Source organism: Colobus angolensis, unplaced genomic scaffold (genome assembly GCF_000951035.1).
Source record: "Colobus angolensis palliatus isolate OR3802 unplaced genomic scaffold, Cang.pa_1.0 Scaffold74, whole genome shotgun sequence".
NCBI classification, from domain to species: domain Eukaryota; kingdom Metazoa; phylum Chordata; class Mammalia; order Primates; family Cercopithecidae; genus Colobus; species Colobus angolensis.
Window position 1 is genome coordinate 5,069,607 of NW_012121154.1, and position 18,394 is coordinate 5,088,000.

At 33.2% G+C, this 18,394-nt stretch overlaps 1 protein-coding gene across 3 annotated transcripts in view; it reads left to right on the top strand.

The window, feature by feature from the left end:
* The window catches only part of CACNA2D1 (calcium channel, voltage-dependent, alpha 2/delta subunit 1), a 440,506-nt gene that overhangs the window by 346,152 nt on the left and 75,960 nt on the right, over positions 1-18,394 (top strand). For all 3 annotated transcript variants that reach the window (XM_011927691.1, XM_011927692.1, XM_011927693.1), the window contains exon 11: positions 1,939-2,043. In XM_011927691.1, coding sequence (XP_011783081.1) covers positions 1,939-2,043 — 105 coding nt within the window. The remainder of the gene's footprint in view (positions 1-1,938; positions 2,044-18,394) is intronic.

Sequence of the window (18,394 nt, forward strand, 5' to 3'; positions counted from 1 at the left end):
CTTAAATATACAAATGATCAGCAAGACCTAATGTGTTAATTTACATTGATATTTGCGTCTAATAATAGTACTTTCAGTACTTCAAAAACAAAACCATGTCCTATGGTTTTGTTTAACATTTTTACAGGATAGTTCTTTAGGTACATATTATTTTGCCTATTTTACACATGCGGATAAAAAAGACAAATCACCAGAGAAACTAATTTTAATTAAGAGATTTGAGGCACGTTTCACAAAAGCATTTTGATGGTAAAATATGCAACTTTTCGTGTAGTCAGATTTTCAGATAGGTTACTTTCAAAGATAAGAGCCATGCTTGAAAGTGACAAATTATATTAGTTAATACTTGTGCTTCCACAATGCTTGATTAAAAGCTTTTACTCCCAGTGTTCTAATGGCTGAGTCAATGGAGTGAGATGACCTGAAACAGGATCTTTTCATTAATAAAGAAAAATGTTGTATTTATTAATTTTCACAACAGAAAGTGGGTTTTATCTTCTTTGAAAAAATAAGGTAGAGCATGGACCTTCAATGACTTAGAACACTAAAGAAAAATTAATGAGTTTTTAAAAATATTAGTCATTTAAAAGCCAGGGCTGTGCCGTGCTGTACAATATGGTAACAACAATCACAGGTGGCTAGTCAGCACTTGAAAGGTGGCTGATCTGAATTGATGTATTGTATAAGTATAAAATGCATACTGAAGTTTGAAGACTTATTATGGAAGAAAAAGCTGTATAACATCTCAATATTGATTAATGTTCAATATTCATATTGATTAATATTTTGGATGACTAGGTTAAAGAAAATATATTATTAGGATTAATGTTGAATATTTCTTATTACTCCCCTTAACTAATTATTAGAAAATTTAAAGTTCCATATTAGTCTCATGTTATATTTCTTTTGGACAGCACTGAACCTAGGGTTGACATTTTCAAAGAAGCTGAGCATTCATAAATTAGTGTGATCTTTTATTCTCAGCATTTAAAGCAAACACATTTCACAACAGTAGAAAAGTTAAGATAATAATTTTAGACCTCAGAGAAGTCCAGCTTTCTAAATTAATTGTTCATTTTAATGGCCCTTTGGTGCTAATCCATCATTCTCCCATATCTAACTCTTTTGGAGACCTTAAAGTGTAAGAAGATTTACCATGGACTTGAGTCTTTCAGGATTAGAATATATGTGGTTGGTTGAGAGAGGATAGGAGGATATCGTGGGACTAGGTATCGGCCTTTACAAAGGAACAAAAGAGTATTGGATTTTAGGTGATCAATTTTAGGATTTGTGATTTCAAACAGGTAAAGTGAATCAAGCAGAATGAATAAAGAGGGAAGAAAACACTTATTTGGAAGTGGACTGAAGATACACATTTTAAAATAATGTTATTTTCAGTTTATACTATAAAATTATATGGGCATAAAATTGATATAACCGTTTATTAAAAGCTCATTTTTTAAGAAACTATTGAGATTTTATTATGCGCTAGGCAGTCTTCTAGGGAGGGACAAAAAAGTCTGAGCAAAAAAGACAAAACTTCCTTCGCTTATGTAGCTTACGTTCTGTTGGGGGACACCAACAATAAACAAGAAAATAAAATATGTAAATAAAAGAAAGTAAAATGCTGTGAAGATACTATCTGGGAGGGAGACTGCAATTTAAAACATAGTTGTGAAGAATCACCTCATGATAAAGGGGCATTTGATCAAAGGCTGAAGGAAGTGAGATAGACCTATGGTTATCTGGGTGGTGAGGGGAAGGCCTGATGAAGGGGGTGGGCCTGAACTGATCCAGGAACCAGTTCTTAAAATATATTTTGTGAGCAGATATTTCATTAATGACTTGCAACCTGCTCATGAACTTTCCATATAGCTTTATTTTCTCCTATATTGTGAATGATATATATATTGTTTTGTGTGGTTTTGTTTTTAACAGTATAATGTTTCCAGAGCAAACTGCAATAAGATTATTATGCTGTTCACGGATGGAGGAGAAGAGAGAGCCCAGGAGATATTTACCAAATACAATAAAGATAAAAAAGTGAGTGTAATTTTATAATATTTAAAATTTAGTATTGATCTAGGTGGTTTTTAAAGAGATAGTGGGTAGTGGTAGTGAGGGGAGAATTTTTGGTTTAAAACTTGAATGTGCCAACTATAAAGCCATATGAATCATAGATATAAACTAATGGGTGAATTAGAGAGCTGTTAAATACAATATTTGTATCATATTCACAGGCAACTCATGCCTAATATTTTAATAAAATATATGTATGGGTCCTATTTTATTCTTATGCATAGATTGTAAATAAAATGTTATTACAATAGAGAAATCCAAGGAATGAAAAAATAGGAAAAATTTAAACATTTAAAGATGATTTATTGAATAAACTTTATTATATTACTTAATTATTAAAGATTGAAGTAATACTCAAATTTCCTAAATACTCAACAAATGTCTATTGTTTTGTAAATTTACAAAAAGGCAGTTTACAACAGCAAAAACTACATCCTCATTTGAAAACTGATTCCTTTCAAGAAAAGATGAAGGCAAATCTTCTTTATAGGTATAATATATTAAAAGAAAGCATTTCATAAGCAAATGAAGACTGTGTAGATTAGGGTTCGTAGTTGGAATATATTTGAATGTATGCTTTACTATAAGGGAAGAGTATTGCAGAGAGAGGGACCTCACTGAACCTGATACTGTGGAGGAATATCAGCTTCAGTCAAACTCGAACTATCTTCTCTAGCAGTCCTATCATCAGCTTATTTCAATTTTCTGATCAACACTGCATATTTTGTAAGAGTACTGTGATTCTCAACCTAAATGTTTCCTAAAATGCTAATGATTCATTTAAAAAGTAATTAGAAATTATAAACTTTCTGGTGTTTCAACAATTTCTACAAAAATTATACATTTATATATAAGAAGGCTCTGCAGGGTAAAATGCTCATTCACTTTGCTTCTGATTGGAATTTTCACCATTTTGAAAGGTGTGGTTATTACTAGCTCTAATGGATTGTTTTATATGTGGTTGAGGAACACATATGGATTGGGTGTTCAAAAGCAAGACAAAAATGAATTAGTATGTTCAGATGGTTTGGTGACAAAATATTGTGAATAATGGGGAACAGTTTGATGAAATAATGAAACAGTTGGTTGAATTAGTGAAGAATTTACTGGTTTAAAGCCTCTTTTCTATGAATTGATCCTGAAAGTGTCCAATCTAAATATCATTATCTTGAAATACGGCTTCTCATTCCAGTCACCTTTTACAGGAGCTCAACTTTTTACACAAAGATTTAAATTTTTGGAACACTTTAAGGCACTCTAGGTGCTAAAATTTTTGGCCTATGAGTGTCTAAAAGTGATCAAAGGACTGAAATAATACACACATAATTTCACATTACTTACACTCTTTGCTTACTGCATGTCCTACAGTGTCACACAGTTTAATGTAAGGTTTAAGGATACTTCTTTTGGTTTTTGTTTAGCATCTGATGATTTTAACAGTATAGAGGAACCACTTTTCAAAAGTTTATAAATGAACTGAGCTGTTAATAGATTGTGAATATTTTCAAGTGATAACTAGATTCTATGAATATTTCTTCCAAATCATCAGAAATGAAATTACTGGGAAGATGCGGATGCATTAATCTAGTATATAATATGCATATCTTTATTTAATAATTCTTATTCCTCAATCAAAATTCAGGGTAATCTTCACCACCTGAAGGATGTCCCTGAACCTCCTTCCCACTGTAGGCTTCTTTAGATGCTTGGCCTCTGATCCCATAGTACACTGTACAAAGCCATGTACATATCCCTCACTCTAGACTCTACCCACGGCATCTCTCCTCTGTTCCTCTCTGGATTAAAAAAAAAAAAAATTCTATAATATCGGGGCTGTGTCCTGTTTAACTGTGAACTTTAGGCATGCAGCCCAGAGCACAGATCCAATGATAGTTCCTAATACATCGCAACAAATAAATCGAGAATACATAACAGAAGTTGGAAGCATGAGTGCTGTTACAGGACAGATTTGTAATTATGAAATATAACTGGGGGCAACTAATATGCTGTTTTCACATATTTTAAATAATCTAGCATTTCCTTATTTTGAAGAACTCAAATATAACAAAAGTTTAACACAAAATTCAACTCCGTTAATATAAAATGTACTGTCTCAAAAATTTACAAATTAACCTTACTCTGATAATTAGAAGAGACTTTTTAGGATCTTATAATTCGTCATAATTTTAAGTATATTATTTTGTGAGAGAGGTATGTAAGTGCAAGCCACTACTTACATCATTTTAAAAGGTATTAAGTGTAAATAAATTGTTTTTTTCCTTTCATAATGAAATCATCCAAAGCAACCGCTAGGAATCTTGTTCACCTCTACATACTTTATTTCAAAAAGGAAAAGTTTTTGACTCAAAGATGACAATGAATTTTACATTCTGTATTCAAATTTGTGCATAAGATATATCTGATTTTAAAAGAGTATAAAGGTTTTTTTATGTAGATTTAAGTAAAAAATAAATAAAAACAAGTTGCTTTCATGTAAATTCAGAAATGTGGTATTTTTTTTCCTCTTTCAGAATTCTCTGTATATCCAGGATTAACACAGTGTCTTGGAGGCATATCATTCATTTGATCTTTTTATGTTTTTTAAACACACAAGGTTTTATGTTATAAGGAAAGCAAATGTATTCCACCCACTATTTTCACAAATTGTTCAGTTGGTTGAATTAGTGAAGAATTTACTGGTTTAAAGCCTCTTTTCTATGTATCGATCCTAAAAGTGTCCAATCTAAATACCATTATCTTGAAATACGGCTTCTCATTCCAGTCACCTTTTACAGGAGCTCAACTTTTTAAACAAAGGTTGCATTTCATGACAGGATAAACCACATGATAAAAGATTCATATCACATGTACTTTTATAAAACTAATAAATCAATTTATATTCAACTTCAACAGTCCTGCTGTTTGTCTGCTAACGTATTAATGCTGTGTTTTAAGAACACCACACATTTTTCCTGAAAACATACAACCTTTATTAATGCCAAGGAAATTTTGAAAATTAAGTAGTTAGCATTCAGTTATGATGTCTCATTTAGTTTTGTTTCGTCCAACATAAAAATTAAGATATTCTTTGAACTGCATAGTATCTGTTTTTCTAACTTCAGAGGCTATAACAAAGTTCTGTGATACACACGGTAGTACAAACATAAAAGCCTGCATATACACACACATATATCTGTCTCCACACTTATTTATATCTGTTTCAAATGGATATCCCCTCCAGGAACAAGGAACCACGTATATAACTTTGGCATGACCTCTCTTACATAAAGTGATATGAGTAAAAGCCAACAGAGGGTTGAGAAGTAAATGAGGAATGAGGAAGTAGGAATATTAATATAAGCTGTTTTTCTTTTTTAAATCATGGCAAATTTGCTAAGAAATAAAGGAGAAGAATAAGTTAACTCAGGGTCATGTTATGTGCGCACGCACACATGCATACAAACACACTGCTGAGGGTTTGGTTCCAGATCACCACAACCACAACAGAGCGAATATTGCAATTAAGTGAGTCACACAGATTTTTTGTTTTCCCATTGTGTATAACAGTTATGTTTACTAAATACTGTAGTCTCTTATTTGTGTGATAGCACTTTATCTTTAAAAAAGTACATACCTTAATTAAAGAATACTCTATTTTTTAATTCACAAAATGTATAACAAACACTAACGATCATCTAAGCCTGCAGCAAGTATTTGTATTTTTGCTGATGGGGGGTCTTGCCTTAATGTTGGTGACTGCTGACTGATCAAAGTGGTGGTTGCTGAGGGTTGGATGGCTGTGGCAATTTCTTAAAATAGGACAACAATGAAGTTGGCTGCACTGACTGACTTTTCCTTTCACAAAATATTTCTCTGTAGTATGCAGTGCTATTTGATAGCATTTTACCCACGCACACCTTTTAAAAATTGAAGTCAATTTTCTCAAACCTGGCACTGCTTTATCAAATAAGTTCATCTAATATTCTGTATCTTTGGGTCACTTGAACAATATTCAGATCTTCACCAGGGGTAGATTCCATCTCAAGAAACCACTGTCTTTGCTCATGCATAAGAAGCAACTCCTCATTTGTTAAAGTTTTATCATGAGATTGTAGCAATTCAGTCCCATCTTCAGTGTCCACTTCTAGTTCTCTTGCTGTTTGCACCACATCCACATCTGCTGTTATATCCCCCACTGAAGGCTAGAACCCCTCAAAGCCATCCACAAGGGTTAAAATCAACTTCTTCCGAACTCCTGATAATGTTGATATTTTTGTCTTTTCCCACGAATCAAGAATGTTTGTAATGGTATATAGAATTGTGGATCTTTCTAGAAGGTTTTCAGTTCAGTTTTCCCAGATCAGTAAGAGGAATCACAATTTATAGCAGCTATAGTCTTACCAAGTGTGTTTCTCAAATAATAAGACTTGAAAACCACAATTAGTTCTTGATCCCAGTGCTACAAAATGGAAGTTGTGTTAGCAGGCATGAAAACACATTAATCTCCTTGCAAATCTCAATCAGAGCTCTTGGGCGACTACATGTATTGTCAGTGAGTAACAATATTTTCTTCTAACGGTAGGTTTCAATAGTGGGCTCAAAATATTCAGCAAACCATGCTGTAAACAGATGTGCTGTCATCCAGGCTTTGTTGTTTCATTTATAGAGCACAAGCAGAGTAGATTCAGCATAATTCTTAAGGACTCTGAGATTTTTGGAATGGTTAAAGAGCATTGGCTTCCACTTAACGTTACCAAGTGCATTAGCTACTAACAAGAAAGTCATCCTGTCCTTTGAAGCTTTGAAGCAGGCAATAACTTCTCCTCTTTAGCTATGAAAGTCCTCGATAACATTGTCTTCAAATACAAGGCTGTTTTTCTCTACATTGAAAATCTGTTGTTTATATAGTTGCCTTCACCAGTGATCTTAGCTACATCTTCTGGATAACTTGCTGCAGCTTCAGTATCAGCACTTGCTGTTTCACCTTGCACTTTTATGTTACAGAGATGCCTTTTTTCCTTACACCTCATGAACCAACCTCTGCCAGCTTCAGGGACCACTGATTATAACACTATAATATCACTATATTCACTGTATCAGATATAATGATCACTATAACAGATGTAATAATAATGAAAAAGATTAGACTACTCTAAGAATTACTAAACTGTGACAGAGACGTGAAGTTAGCATGTGCTGTTGGAAAAAATGGCACCAGTGGACTTACTTGATACAGGGTTGCCACAAACCTCGAATCTGTAAAAAAATGCAACAAGGGACCATGATAAAATGAGATATACCTGTACACACATATGAGTATATGCATATTGTTTTACAATATAATACCTTATACATTATTATATGCTAAAGATGAATGAGAGGATACTCAGACGAGGAAAGCTTATAGATACAAAACTGAGAAAGGCTAATTGATAGAGATCTTTAAAAGAGGAGGGATTGAGAGAGATGGAACACGTTTCTGAATTTGACAACTAGATATTAATTTCTGGAAACACTGCTGTCCCACATTTCATATGCACTCTGAAGTTAAATGATATCCCACATTTTCTAATGTGAGAAGACCATGTTAAATGAATAAAACGTTCATCTTGGAATTTGAGATATTTGGGTATAGGCATGCAATCACGTTACATAATGGAAAATTTAGTATCCATCCCCTTAAGCATTTATCCTTTGCAGTAAAAACAACCCAACTATACATTTTCATTATTTTTAAATGTACCATTATTATTTACTATATTCCTCTTGTGCTATTAAAGAACTGGGTCTTTTTCATTCTAGTTTTTGTACCCATTAATCGTCTCCACCTCCCTACGAACCCCCAGCACTACCCTTCCCAGCCTCTGATAACCACTCTTCTCTATCTCCTGAAGTTCAATTATTTTGATCTTTAGATCCCACAAATAAATGAGAACAGGTATTTGAATGTTCTGTATCCACTAACAATGAGTACAAATGATAGCAGACAACCACCTTTAATTCAGTTATACTTTTGAATATATTTGTATTTTATGAAAACAACATTCGCATAGTGATTGTTTATGCCAAGGACATATGTATACGTGTAGAGTGCTTATATACATAAAATAGTATACATACATACATTGTATATTTTTCACCATCTTCAAATATGGCTTCAAATGTGTGTGGATGAATTGAGGAACACGTTCTAACTTTATTGCCTGCTGTATACACACCCACCCTGTGTGAGTGATCTGCAGCCCACAGATATTAATAGCAAAGATAATTGTTTATTGTTGTTATCTAAAGTTGTGCATGCAATACTAATTCCAGAGCCACAAAATTAATGTTACATAATAAGTTTATTAGCACAGCATTTCACTTTCCACAAAAATACTATCTTTCAAATGGCCAATGTGTAAAAATCAAATTTGATAGAATTAGTAAAATGTAAATGCTCAGTACTCTTAAAAATTCTATATTTGAATGCAACTTTTTAAAACTTTTTTTAAAAAAATTCATGTGTAACTTTAAAATATCAAAATGACAAACATAGGGGAAGAAAGAAAGAAAATACAAAAGAAAAATAAGACTAACAAATTAAAATAACAAACAAGACTAACAAACTAAAATAACAAACTAAAAATAACAAAATGACAGTAATAAGTTTTGTCTTATCAATAATAATTTTAAATGTAAAAGAATTAAACTCCCCAATCAAAAGACTCAGAGTGGCTGAATGGATAAAAACAAAACCCAACTATATGCTGCCTATCAGAAATCCACTTTAGATTTAAGGACACAAATCGGCTGAAAGTGAAGGGATGAAAAAAGTTATTCTGATAACCAAAAGAGAGTATGGGTGGCTACACTTAGACAAAACAGGGTTTAAGTAAAAAAACTGACACAAGAGACAAAGAAGGATGTTATATAATAAAAGCATCAATCCAGCAAGAATATATAACAAAGATATATGCACCCAACATCAGAGAATCTAAATATATAAAGCAAACATGGACAGCACTGAAGGGGGCAAATAGGCAGCAATACAATAATACTAGAAAACTTGAATACCTCACTTTCAGTGATGGATAGAACATCCAGACAGATGATCAATAAGGAAACAGAGGACTTGAACAACATCGTAACCAAATAGACTGCAATAGATTGAGAACATTTGACCCAATACAAATAATACACATTTTTCTCAAGTGCACATGGAACATTCTTCACGATAGATCATGTGTTAGGTCACAACAAATTCTTAACAAATTTAAGATTGAAATCATACCCAGTCTCCTTACTGACCACAGTGGAGTGAAACTAAAAATTAGTAGTGGAAAGAAATAGTCTCCTTTTGCAGATGAAGTGATCTAAATATAGAAGACACTAAAGGACTTCAAAAAGCTCATTAGAACTAATAAACTTCAATAACATTGCGGAATACAAAATCAACATTTGAAAAATTAGTTGTGTTTCTGTACACTACCAACTGACTACCTGACAGGGAAATGAGGAAAACAATCTCATTTACAATAGCACCAAAAAGAATACTATAGTTAGGAATAAACTTAAAAAGGGAGGCAAACTTAACAAATGAGTTTTGTATACTGAAAACTGTAACACTGTGATGAAAGAAATTAAAGAAGACACCAATTGAAAGACATCTCATGTTAATGGATTGGAAGACTTAATATTGTAAAAATTTCCATAGTACCCAAAGTTATCTACAGTTTCAATGCAACCCCCATCAAAATCACAATGGTATTTTTAATAAAAATAGAAAAAATCCAAAATACATATAAAACTACAAAAGACCACGAAATAGCCAAAGAAATCTTGAACAAAACAAGACTAAAGCTGGAGGCATCACACCTCCTAATATCAAAATGTATTACAAAGCGTCCGGTAATCAAAACAGTAGGGAACTAGCATAAAGACAGACATTTAGACCTCTGGAACAGAACAGAGATCCCAGAAATAACTCCATGAATGTATGGCCAACTGATCCTCTATAAGGGTGCAAACAATACAGAATGGAGAAAGAATAGCCTGTACAAAAAATGGTATTGGAAAACTGAATACTGACATGCAAATAAAGATGAAATTGGATCCTTATCTGACACCATGCACACAGAACAACTCAAAATGGATTAAAATCTAAAATTAAAGGTCAAAATGGATTTAAGACCTAAAATGTTAAAACTCCTAAAAGAGAACAGGGAGAAAGCTTCATGGCATTCATTTATTTTGGTAATGATTTCATGGATATAACACTAAAAACATAGGTAATAAATCCAAAAATAAATGAGACTACATCAAGCTAAAACTCTTGTCCACAGAAAAGGAAACAACCAACAGAGTTATAAAGACAACTTTTGGAATTGGGAAAATATTTACAAACCATATATTCGATAAGGGTTAGTAGACAAAATATGAAAATAACTCCTACAACTCAATAGCAAAAACCCCCTAATAACCCAATTGAAAAATGAGCGAAGTACTTGATGTTTTTGGAGAAAAGACATAGAGGTAGCCAATAGCTACATGAAAAAATGTACAGTACTGGTCATCAGGGAAATACAAATCAAAACCAAAATGTGATATCATCTCTTACCTATCAAGATTGCTGTTATCAAAGAAACAAAAGACTAGTGTTGGGGAGGATGTGGAGAAAGTGGAATCCTTGCACAACGTTGATGGGAAGGCAAAATTGTGCAGCACCTACAGAAAATAATATGGAGGTCCCCCAAAGAATTAAAAATATAACTACCTTAGCATCCAGCAATCCTACTTCTGGATATTTATCCATAAAAACTGAAGTTAGGATCTTGAAGCGCACTTCCATTCAGAATAGCCCAGATATGGAAACAACCTTAATGTTCCTTGACAGATGAATGGATAAAGAAAATGTGGTATATACATACCATGCAATACTACTCAGCATAAAAAAGAAAGAAATTCTCAATGTGTGCAAACCTGGATGAACCTTGAAGACATTGTACCAAGTAAAATCAATAAAAAAAATTGCATTATTCCACTCACATGAGATATCAAAAATGGTCAATTTTATAGATTCAAAGAGTGAAATAGTGGTTGCCGGAAGTGGGGAGAAGGGAGAAATGGGAAGTGGACATGAGGTTTCAGTTAAGCAAGATGAATAAGCTCCAGAGATCTGCTGTAAACGTTGTACTTAGAGTCAGCAGTAATACATTGTACATTTAAATGTGTGTTAGGATGATAGCTCTTATGTCGTGTTCTTGCCATAATATAATAAAATTTAGAAACACAGAAAAATTACAACATCTTGAAAGAAAGTTTGGTGAACTTAAAAAAAAAAACAAAAAAACTAACTCTTTGTTTTCCCCCGTGCCTCTTGTTTAATACTATTGTGGCTTCATTTACATTCGTATTTCATCTAGATGAATCAGAAATGTTTCAGAGCAATCTGGGTAGGCCTGATGAGGTACAATTGGAGAGCTGAAGAATGAGGCTGCAGCAGATACACAGCACAATTTAATGAGGCCAAAAGGTTTGAGAATTAGAACAAAATGTTTGAGTTCTTTTGTGAAATGTACTACCCTTGGGAATTAATCTACCTGATTATAGATAGGTATAGCTTTAAAACTGAACCCATGCTAATCTCCTCACACAGCTGTTCCAAATTAAAATACATTTGCTTTATAATCTTTACCTGCAGCATTGCCATTCCTTAGGGCTCACCCATGTACATGAGACCTCCTTAAAAATAGTGCCAAAACTAAAATGAACTAGATCACGTAGTCCAAACAAATGAATAAAGGAAAGTAAAACCAGACACAGAGTTGAAAGATAATTCCCAGGGCAAGCAAAATTTTAAAAATATTTTATTTTCCATAGAATAGCCAAGGGACTGCTTAGCAATATATACTCAAGATTGCCTAGCCAGTTAGGAAATAGTTCTCTGACTCTTACGTTAATTCTAAGAATTAATTAAAAAAATGAAAAAACATTCAAATTAATAAAAATTTCAAAATAACTAGTAAATTGAATGAGAACAAATAAGAAAAAAATCATATGATAGATCTGAAATAACTTTCAAAGAATGCACATTTGAAGTTATAATCACTTGACAATAAATCCATTTTTGACAATGCATTATTCTTAATGCACTTATTTTAAAGAATTTACTTTAAAAAGTGATCGAGAAAGTCTTTTCTATTTTGCTCTCATATCCAAACTAGAAAGTCAATAGTTTATAAAATCTAAACCAAGTTACAAATAGCTGAATATGCAGACGTGTTTTATGTAGTTAGAGTGAACACTGTCAGTTTTTCAACAGATAGTAAGGAAGATAATCCATGGGAAATAATTGATTGCATATCTACTGTCTCTGCTTGGCTTCTTCATCGGGCAAAAATAAAGCCTTTAGAGGAAATGTCCAAATATATGATAATGAAGGACATTTAACTTGTAACATTTAATTCTATTTAACATATGGATTGCTTCTAAAAACTTTTATTTCAGATATTTTGATGCTTTCAACAGTTACTTAAATTTTTAGCTTTCGAATAGGGCTCTACCTTTGTTCATAAAAACCAAGTATTTATTCTGGAGTTACTGTGAAGCTGAAAACAATAATTACCATGTAATATGCCCAGCCAGTAGCGTGATCATCAATTTAAAAGATATGTTTTATGCACATGTGTGTGCGTGTGTGTGTTCTTGTCTCTGATAACATTTATTTACACTCGTTTCTTTTAGAGTAAAATTAATGTTGTCAGTCCCTCAAACTATGGAATATTTTACCAGGCACATCTTCAGCTTTGAATTATATGACTTTAATGCATTTTGCAAAGTCCTTTTAATATCTGAAACAAACTGAATGAAAAATGAGGTTAGGTATTACTTTAGGCACAGAGTATATGATATGATGTAAACTTTATAGCACAGAAATGACACATGAAATTCCAAGTAAAATTTACTACCTAGAATTGAGATTGCCCATTGTTTGTGTTAAAATGTTATGCCAGAAAGGCACTTTTTGCTGATTTTTCTGTGATTCTTTTCTCTGATTAAGAACTCTACTCACAATATATCTTCTCAGAGGGATTTTCCCCCACTCAACCTTTCTACAGTGGAACCTTTCCCCAGACATCCCCTTTATCATTCTCTATTTCAGCACCCTCTTTCTTCCTGGTCTTCTTTCCCTCGCATTACCATTTTTTAATTATTTTAATGCTGTGTTTGCTTTTTATCTGGAGGCTTCCTATCTAATATAAACTCCACGAAGTAGTTGTATACATTTGTAAACATACCAATGAATTCTTAAAGGATGGCACAATACTTGATACATGGTAGTTGCTCATTACTAGCAGATATGTTGGTCATATCAGTACATATGCAATAAATATGGTCCTAATCTATACAAAATTCATAAATGTTAGAAAAATTAAATAGCTTTGTTCTTCTTTTAGAAGGAAATCATTAAAAACATTTTTTTTCTAAATATTGGAATGTGGAATAAAATTGATATAGATGTTCTTATATGTGTCATCTTATAAGTAGGTAACACTTCAGCTTATATAATAAATGATTGTAGTGATGGCACCTTTCCCTTCACTCTAATCATCTAACACGTAGTTTTTCATGAGCATTCTCATTATCAGTGTCAGCAAAGTATTTGACATTTCCCAAGAGGAACATTTGAAATAAATCACCATACAGCTTCTATTCTGCCCTCTCAGCTGATAATACTCTTTGCAGAACTGTAAGTTGCTTGGAAATTCAGTGGATCCCTAGCTTATTCTTCCTTTATCTAGTACTATAAATGCATATAGAGAAAAAGGAAACCTCAGATTACTTCCTTACAATCTGATGTTGTGAGGGTGATTCATAGTTGCTAGTGAATTAAAAATACCATAGCATGTATTAATGTCAAACACCCACATGTAAGACACATAAGAGAAATATTAGCTTGGTTCTTTTTGAATGTGTGTGCAAAACTTACATGACTACTGCACTTTGTTGTCCTTTATAAAACAGTTTTTCTGTTTTATTCACTTGAGCAAATTCAACAGACATTGATTAAATTCTTGTCTCCGTCAGACCCTCTAGCAGATGTGTCGGCCATATTCGTAAATTTGCAATAAATACGGGAAATTTCATATAGATACATCTTATGTGGACATAATGGCATTTAGAAAATACTGACCCCTTTTCATTAGAGTTTGTTGCTAAGTATGATAAAGCACACCAAATTGGCTCATCTAGGAAAGTGTTATTTTGAGTTATTTTAGGTTCCTCTTGAGGCATAAAAGGCTAAAGACACACTGATGGAAAATATTACCTCATTTAATATTAACAGTTTGACTATAAAAGACAAACATTGGTGTCATCATCATCTTCATTACCATAGCTAACACAGAGCTTATAATTTCCATATATTAATGCTTTATATTTACTGTTTCATTTACAACTGGAATAATCATATGATATAATAATAATATCATCATCACCATCACCTCCGTTTTGGAAATAAGAAATCCAAAATCAGAAAAGTAAAGTAACTTGCTGAAAGTCGTACGGCTACTAACTGGCAGAGTCAAGATGGTAATCTACAGTCTGAATTCCGTAACCTCATGCAGAACGCTCCTGACTGGCCATGTGTCTGTGTCTTTCTCTGAGCAGCTCAGTGGCTATGCTAATCATAATTTGCCCACCCAGGAGCCTGCCTTCAAGTCAGACAGCAAGAATTCCCCACAGGGATCTGCTCCTCACAGCTTTCACAGGCTAAGGTGGATTGCCAAAACTTTGCAGGCTGCAAGTAACTTTCAGATCCTTGGGCTTTATAAAATAAAGTGTGAAAGGTGAATTTGGACACTTTTATTTATTACATAATGCTATAAAACTGGAGATATAGACTAGTCAAATGCTCTGGATTCTGATGTATTTGTGAATTATGGAAACCACAGTAGAATTGTATCCTAAAATATTCCATCCAATCTAGTATTTTCATAGGCTTAATGCCACAAATTTTAGTACACAGAGTAGATTAATAAAACCTATTTCTGACTTCATTTTTCTAACACGATTCGAAGGCTGAAGTTTTTATTTTAGTTTTATTGGCTTTCTTCATAGACTAATTTCCATTCTTCTTTGGAGATTTGCCTATTGTAAATTAAAGTTGAACTCTGGGTAACTGATAATTGTTGAGGTGACAGTTTCCAGTAACTGGGTTCTGCTGGGAAACAAATTCCTATGGCTTTTTAAAATAGGTTGACCCTGTGGCTTTGGAGAACTCTTAATTGAAGACAAGTATTTCAGTTTTCAAACAAAACAAAACAAAAACAGATTAGCAGAAGTCAGAACTGTAGGATAAAGTTAAAATCAGTGGTATATAAGGAACAAATCAGTAATACATTGTAAATAGCCAAAACTGCTGTTACTTAAAAGTCTTCCCAAATCAAGTAGGCCAGAGCTGTAATACCAAATTTGAATTATTGAATTATTGTTCCTTTCAGAGGAAAATTAGTTTTTGAAACAACTGAAAGTAAAATTATATAAGTTTGTAACTATGTTAAAAAGCCATAGGGCCATAAGAATTTTTTTTTTTTTTTTCTTGAGACGGAGTCTCGCTCTGTGGCCAGGCTGAAGTGCAGTGGTATGATCTCAGCTCACTGCAATGTCCGCCTCCTGGGTTCCAGCAACTCTCCTGCCTCATCTTCCCAAGTAGCTGGGATTACAGGTGTGTGCCACCATGCCCAGCTAATTTTTGTATTTTTAGTACAGACAGGGTTTCACCATGTTGGCCAGGATGGTCTTGATCTCCTGACCTCATGATCTGCCTGCCGCAGCCTCCCAAAGTGCTGGAATTACAGACATGAGCCACTGTACCTGGCTAGGAATTTAATTTTCAAGTTTATTTCCACCCCCCGCCCCCCACCCGCAACTGAGACAGAATCTCACTCACTGTGTTGCCCAGACTGGAGTGTAGTGGTGTGATCTAGGCTCACTGCAACCTCCACCTCCTGGGTTCAGGTGATTCTCCTGCCTCAGCACCCTAGGGTAGCTGGGATTACAGGCGTAAGCCACCATGCTCGGCTAATTTTTGTATTTTTAGTAGAGATGGGGTCTCACTATGTTGCCCAGGCTGGTCTCGAACTCCTGAGCTCAAGTGATCCACCCACCTCAGCCTCTCAAAGTGCTGGGATTACAAGAGTGAGCCACCACACCTGGCCTTAAGTTTAATTTTATTGTCTGCTCCCCAAATTACTGCTTTTACAATTATATAACTATGCATGAATCGAGAATTATAATTTTTTTTTATTTTCTAGGAAGAACATAGTACATAAATAAATGTACCAAGTACACTTTATTTTGCCTAAAAAATTTGTTTACCTCCAGTAAGGATGTCTGCTTATTTCATATTAAATAAAAAGATTAAGAATGTATGATGATGTAAGTATAGTGAAACAGCCCAAACTGCAAAATGCAAGACAACTAATAGCCCAGTTTTGGTCCTGCTCTTACCACATACTGTAATGAACTTATTGATATGTTGGATAACACCAAAGTCTGTCTTAGATCCCTCTGGTAAGAAGTAGAAACCACTCTAGTGTCTATTTACTTGTTCTTCATGTAACAAATGTTTGTTTTCATTGATGAGTAATGTACTACAGTAGATGCTAAATTGTATAATCTTGGCACTTTTAAAACCCAATCCAACGTCTGTTCAATAGTAGCTTCCCACTGTATTTCTGTTGAAGACCTGTACTCCAGCATTATGAAAAATAATTGTCAAAGCCATCTGTTATTGTATATGTCTCGTGTGGCTCTATGATGAAAATTTCATAGAAGCAAACATTTTGAAAGATGAGCCTATCTAAAATCATACATGTTGAGAAACAGTTAGTTAATTTTCTAGGAACATTTTACTCAGAACAGAAAAATTTCATGTGCATTTGTTATATGAACCTAGTGTTGTGATTATAAATATACTACTAGGCATGAGTAAAGGAATTTTTTCTCCACAAAAGTCACCTTATCCTGCATGTAGATATGCTCTCCTGTAAGTGATTTGCTTAAGTGAGAATTAAGATGAAATATTTAGCTTGTGTGACTACCAATTAAGCATTTTGAGTTATTTTTATATGTTATTTTGTTTTTATGTAAGATCATGCAAATGTACTTAAAGGAACTGTACAAATACACATCTTTGAGAATGTAATTTACCTTAAATTTTTAATTGTACGTATTTGAAGAAATCACTTTATTTTTCTATAACTCCAAAATTATGGCTAAACAAGAACTGTAAGTTTAAGGAAGTAAAAAAAAAAGAAAAAGAAGAAGCAGGTTATCAGTCACCTCTATGGACTTTAGCATCTGGAATTTAGTTCATTGACTATTCCACATGGTGGCAGTAGTATAGTATGGAATAGGAATGAAACAATTTACAATTCCAAATAGAAATTTGTGTACACAAAAATTATTTATACTTAACCAATACATTATGTATATGCACTATACAATATGTAATGTGAGTGGTTATGAAATCAATGAAGTTAAAATTCTTATGGAATTAGCTTAAATGTACAAAGAAAAGACAAGTAATGGCACTAAGGAATGAAATTTTTTTATTTTAATTTTTGACTGTCATACGAAGATTGTGTGTAAGGTACTACAGTAGATCCTAAGTTTTGAATGACTTATATTAAACGTTTTTCTCAACTGAATATATATTTACAAGATCATTATAGAAAGCTCTAAAATAATCTATATAATCCATAAAATCATTAAATACCTGTGTGCCTATGTGTGTGTGTATGTATATACATATACATACACATACATAAAGCCAAGATAAAATAATCTTGGGTATATTAGATTGTGTAAATATTGTAATGGTAAGGCAGTTGTATAAATTATAAAGAACGCTGCATTTGCAATTAGGATTTTGCTAAACACTTGGAATAAAATTTCAGGAAAATAATGTCTTTAAAAATCTCTACAAGGCAAATGGAAATTGAGAAAAGGGGTACAAATTATACACTGATGATATGGGAATGATTCAGTTAGTTAATGCAGCTTACATTTAAGTAGCCAAGAAACTATGTGAGAAAAAGAACAAAAAGAGTTTGGCATGTTTCAAAAATTATAATTAAAACTGACAGAATGTGCACTACCCCCAGCCCTGATCCCAAATACCTTAATTTTGAAAACTTCTGAGGGGTCCATGTAAGCAAACACACAGAAGTTAAGTGAAACTTTTTTTTTTTTTTTAATTATACTTTAAGTTCTAGGGTACATGTGCATAACGTGCAGGTTTGTTACATATGTATACTTGTGCAATGTT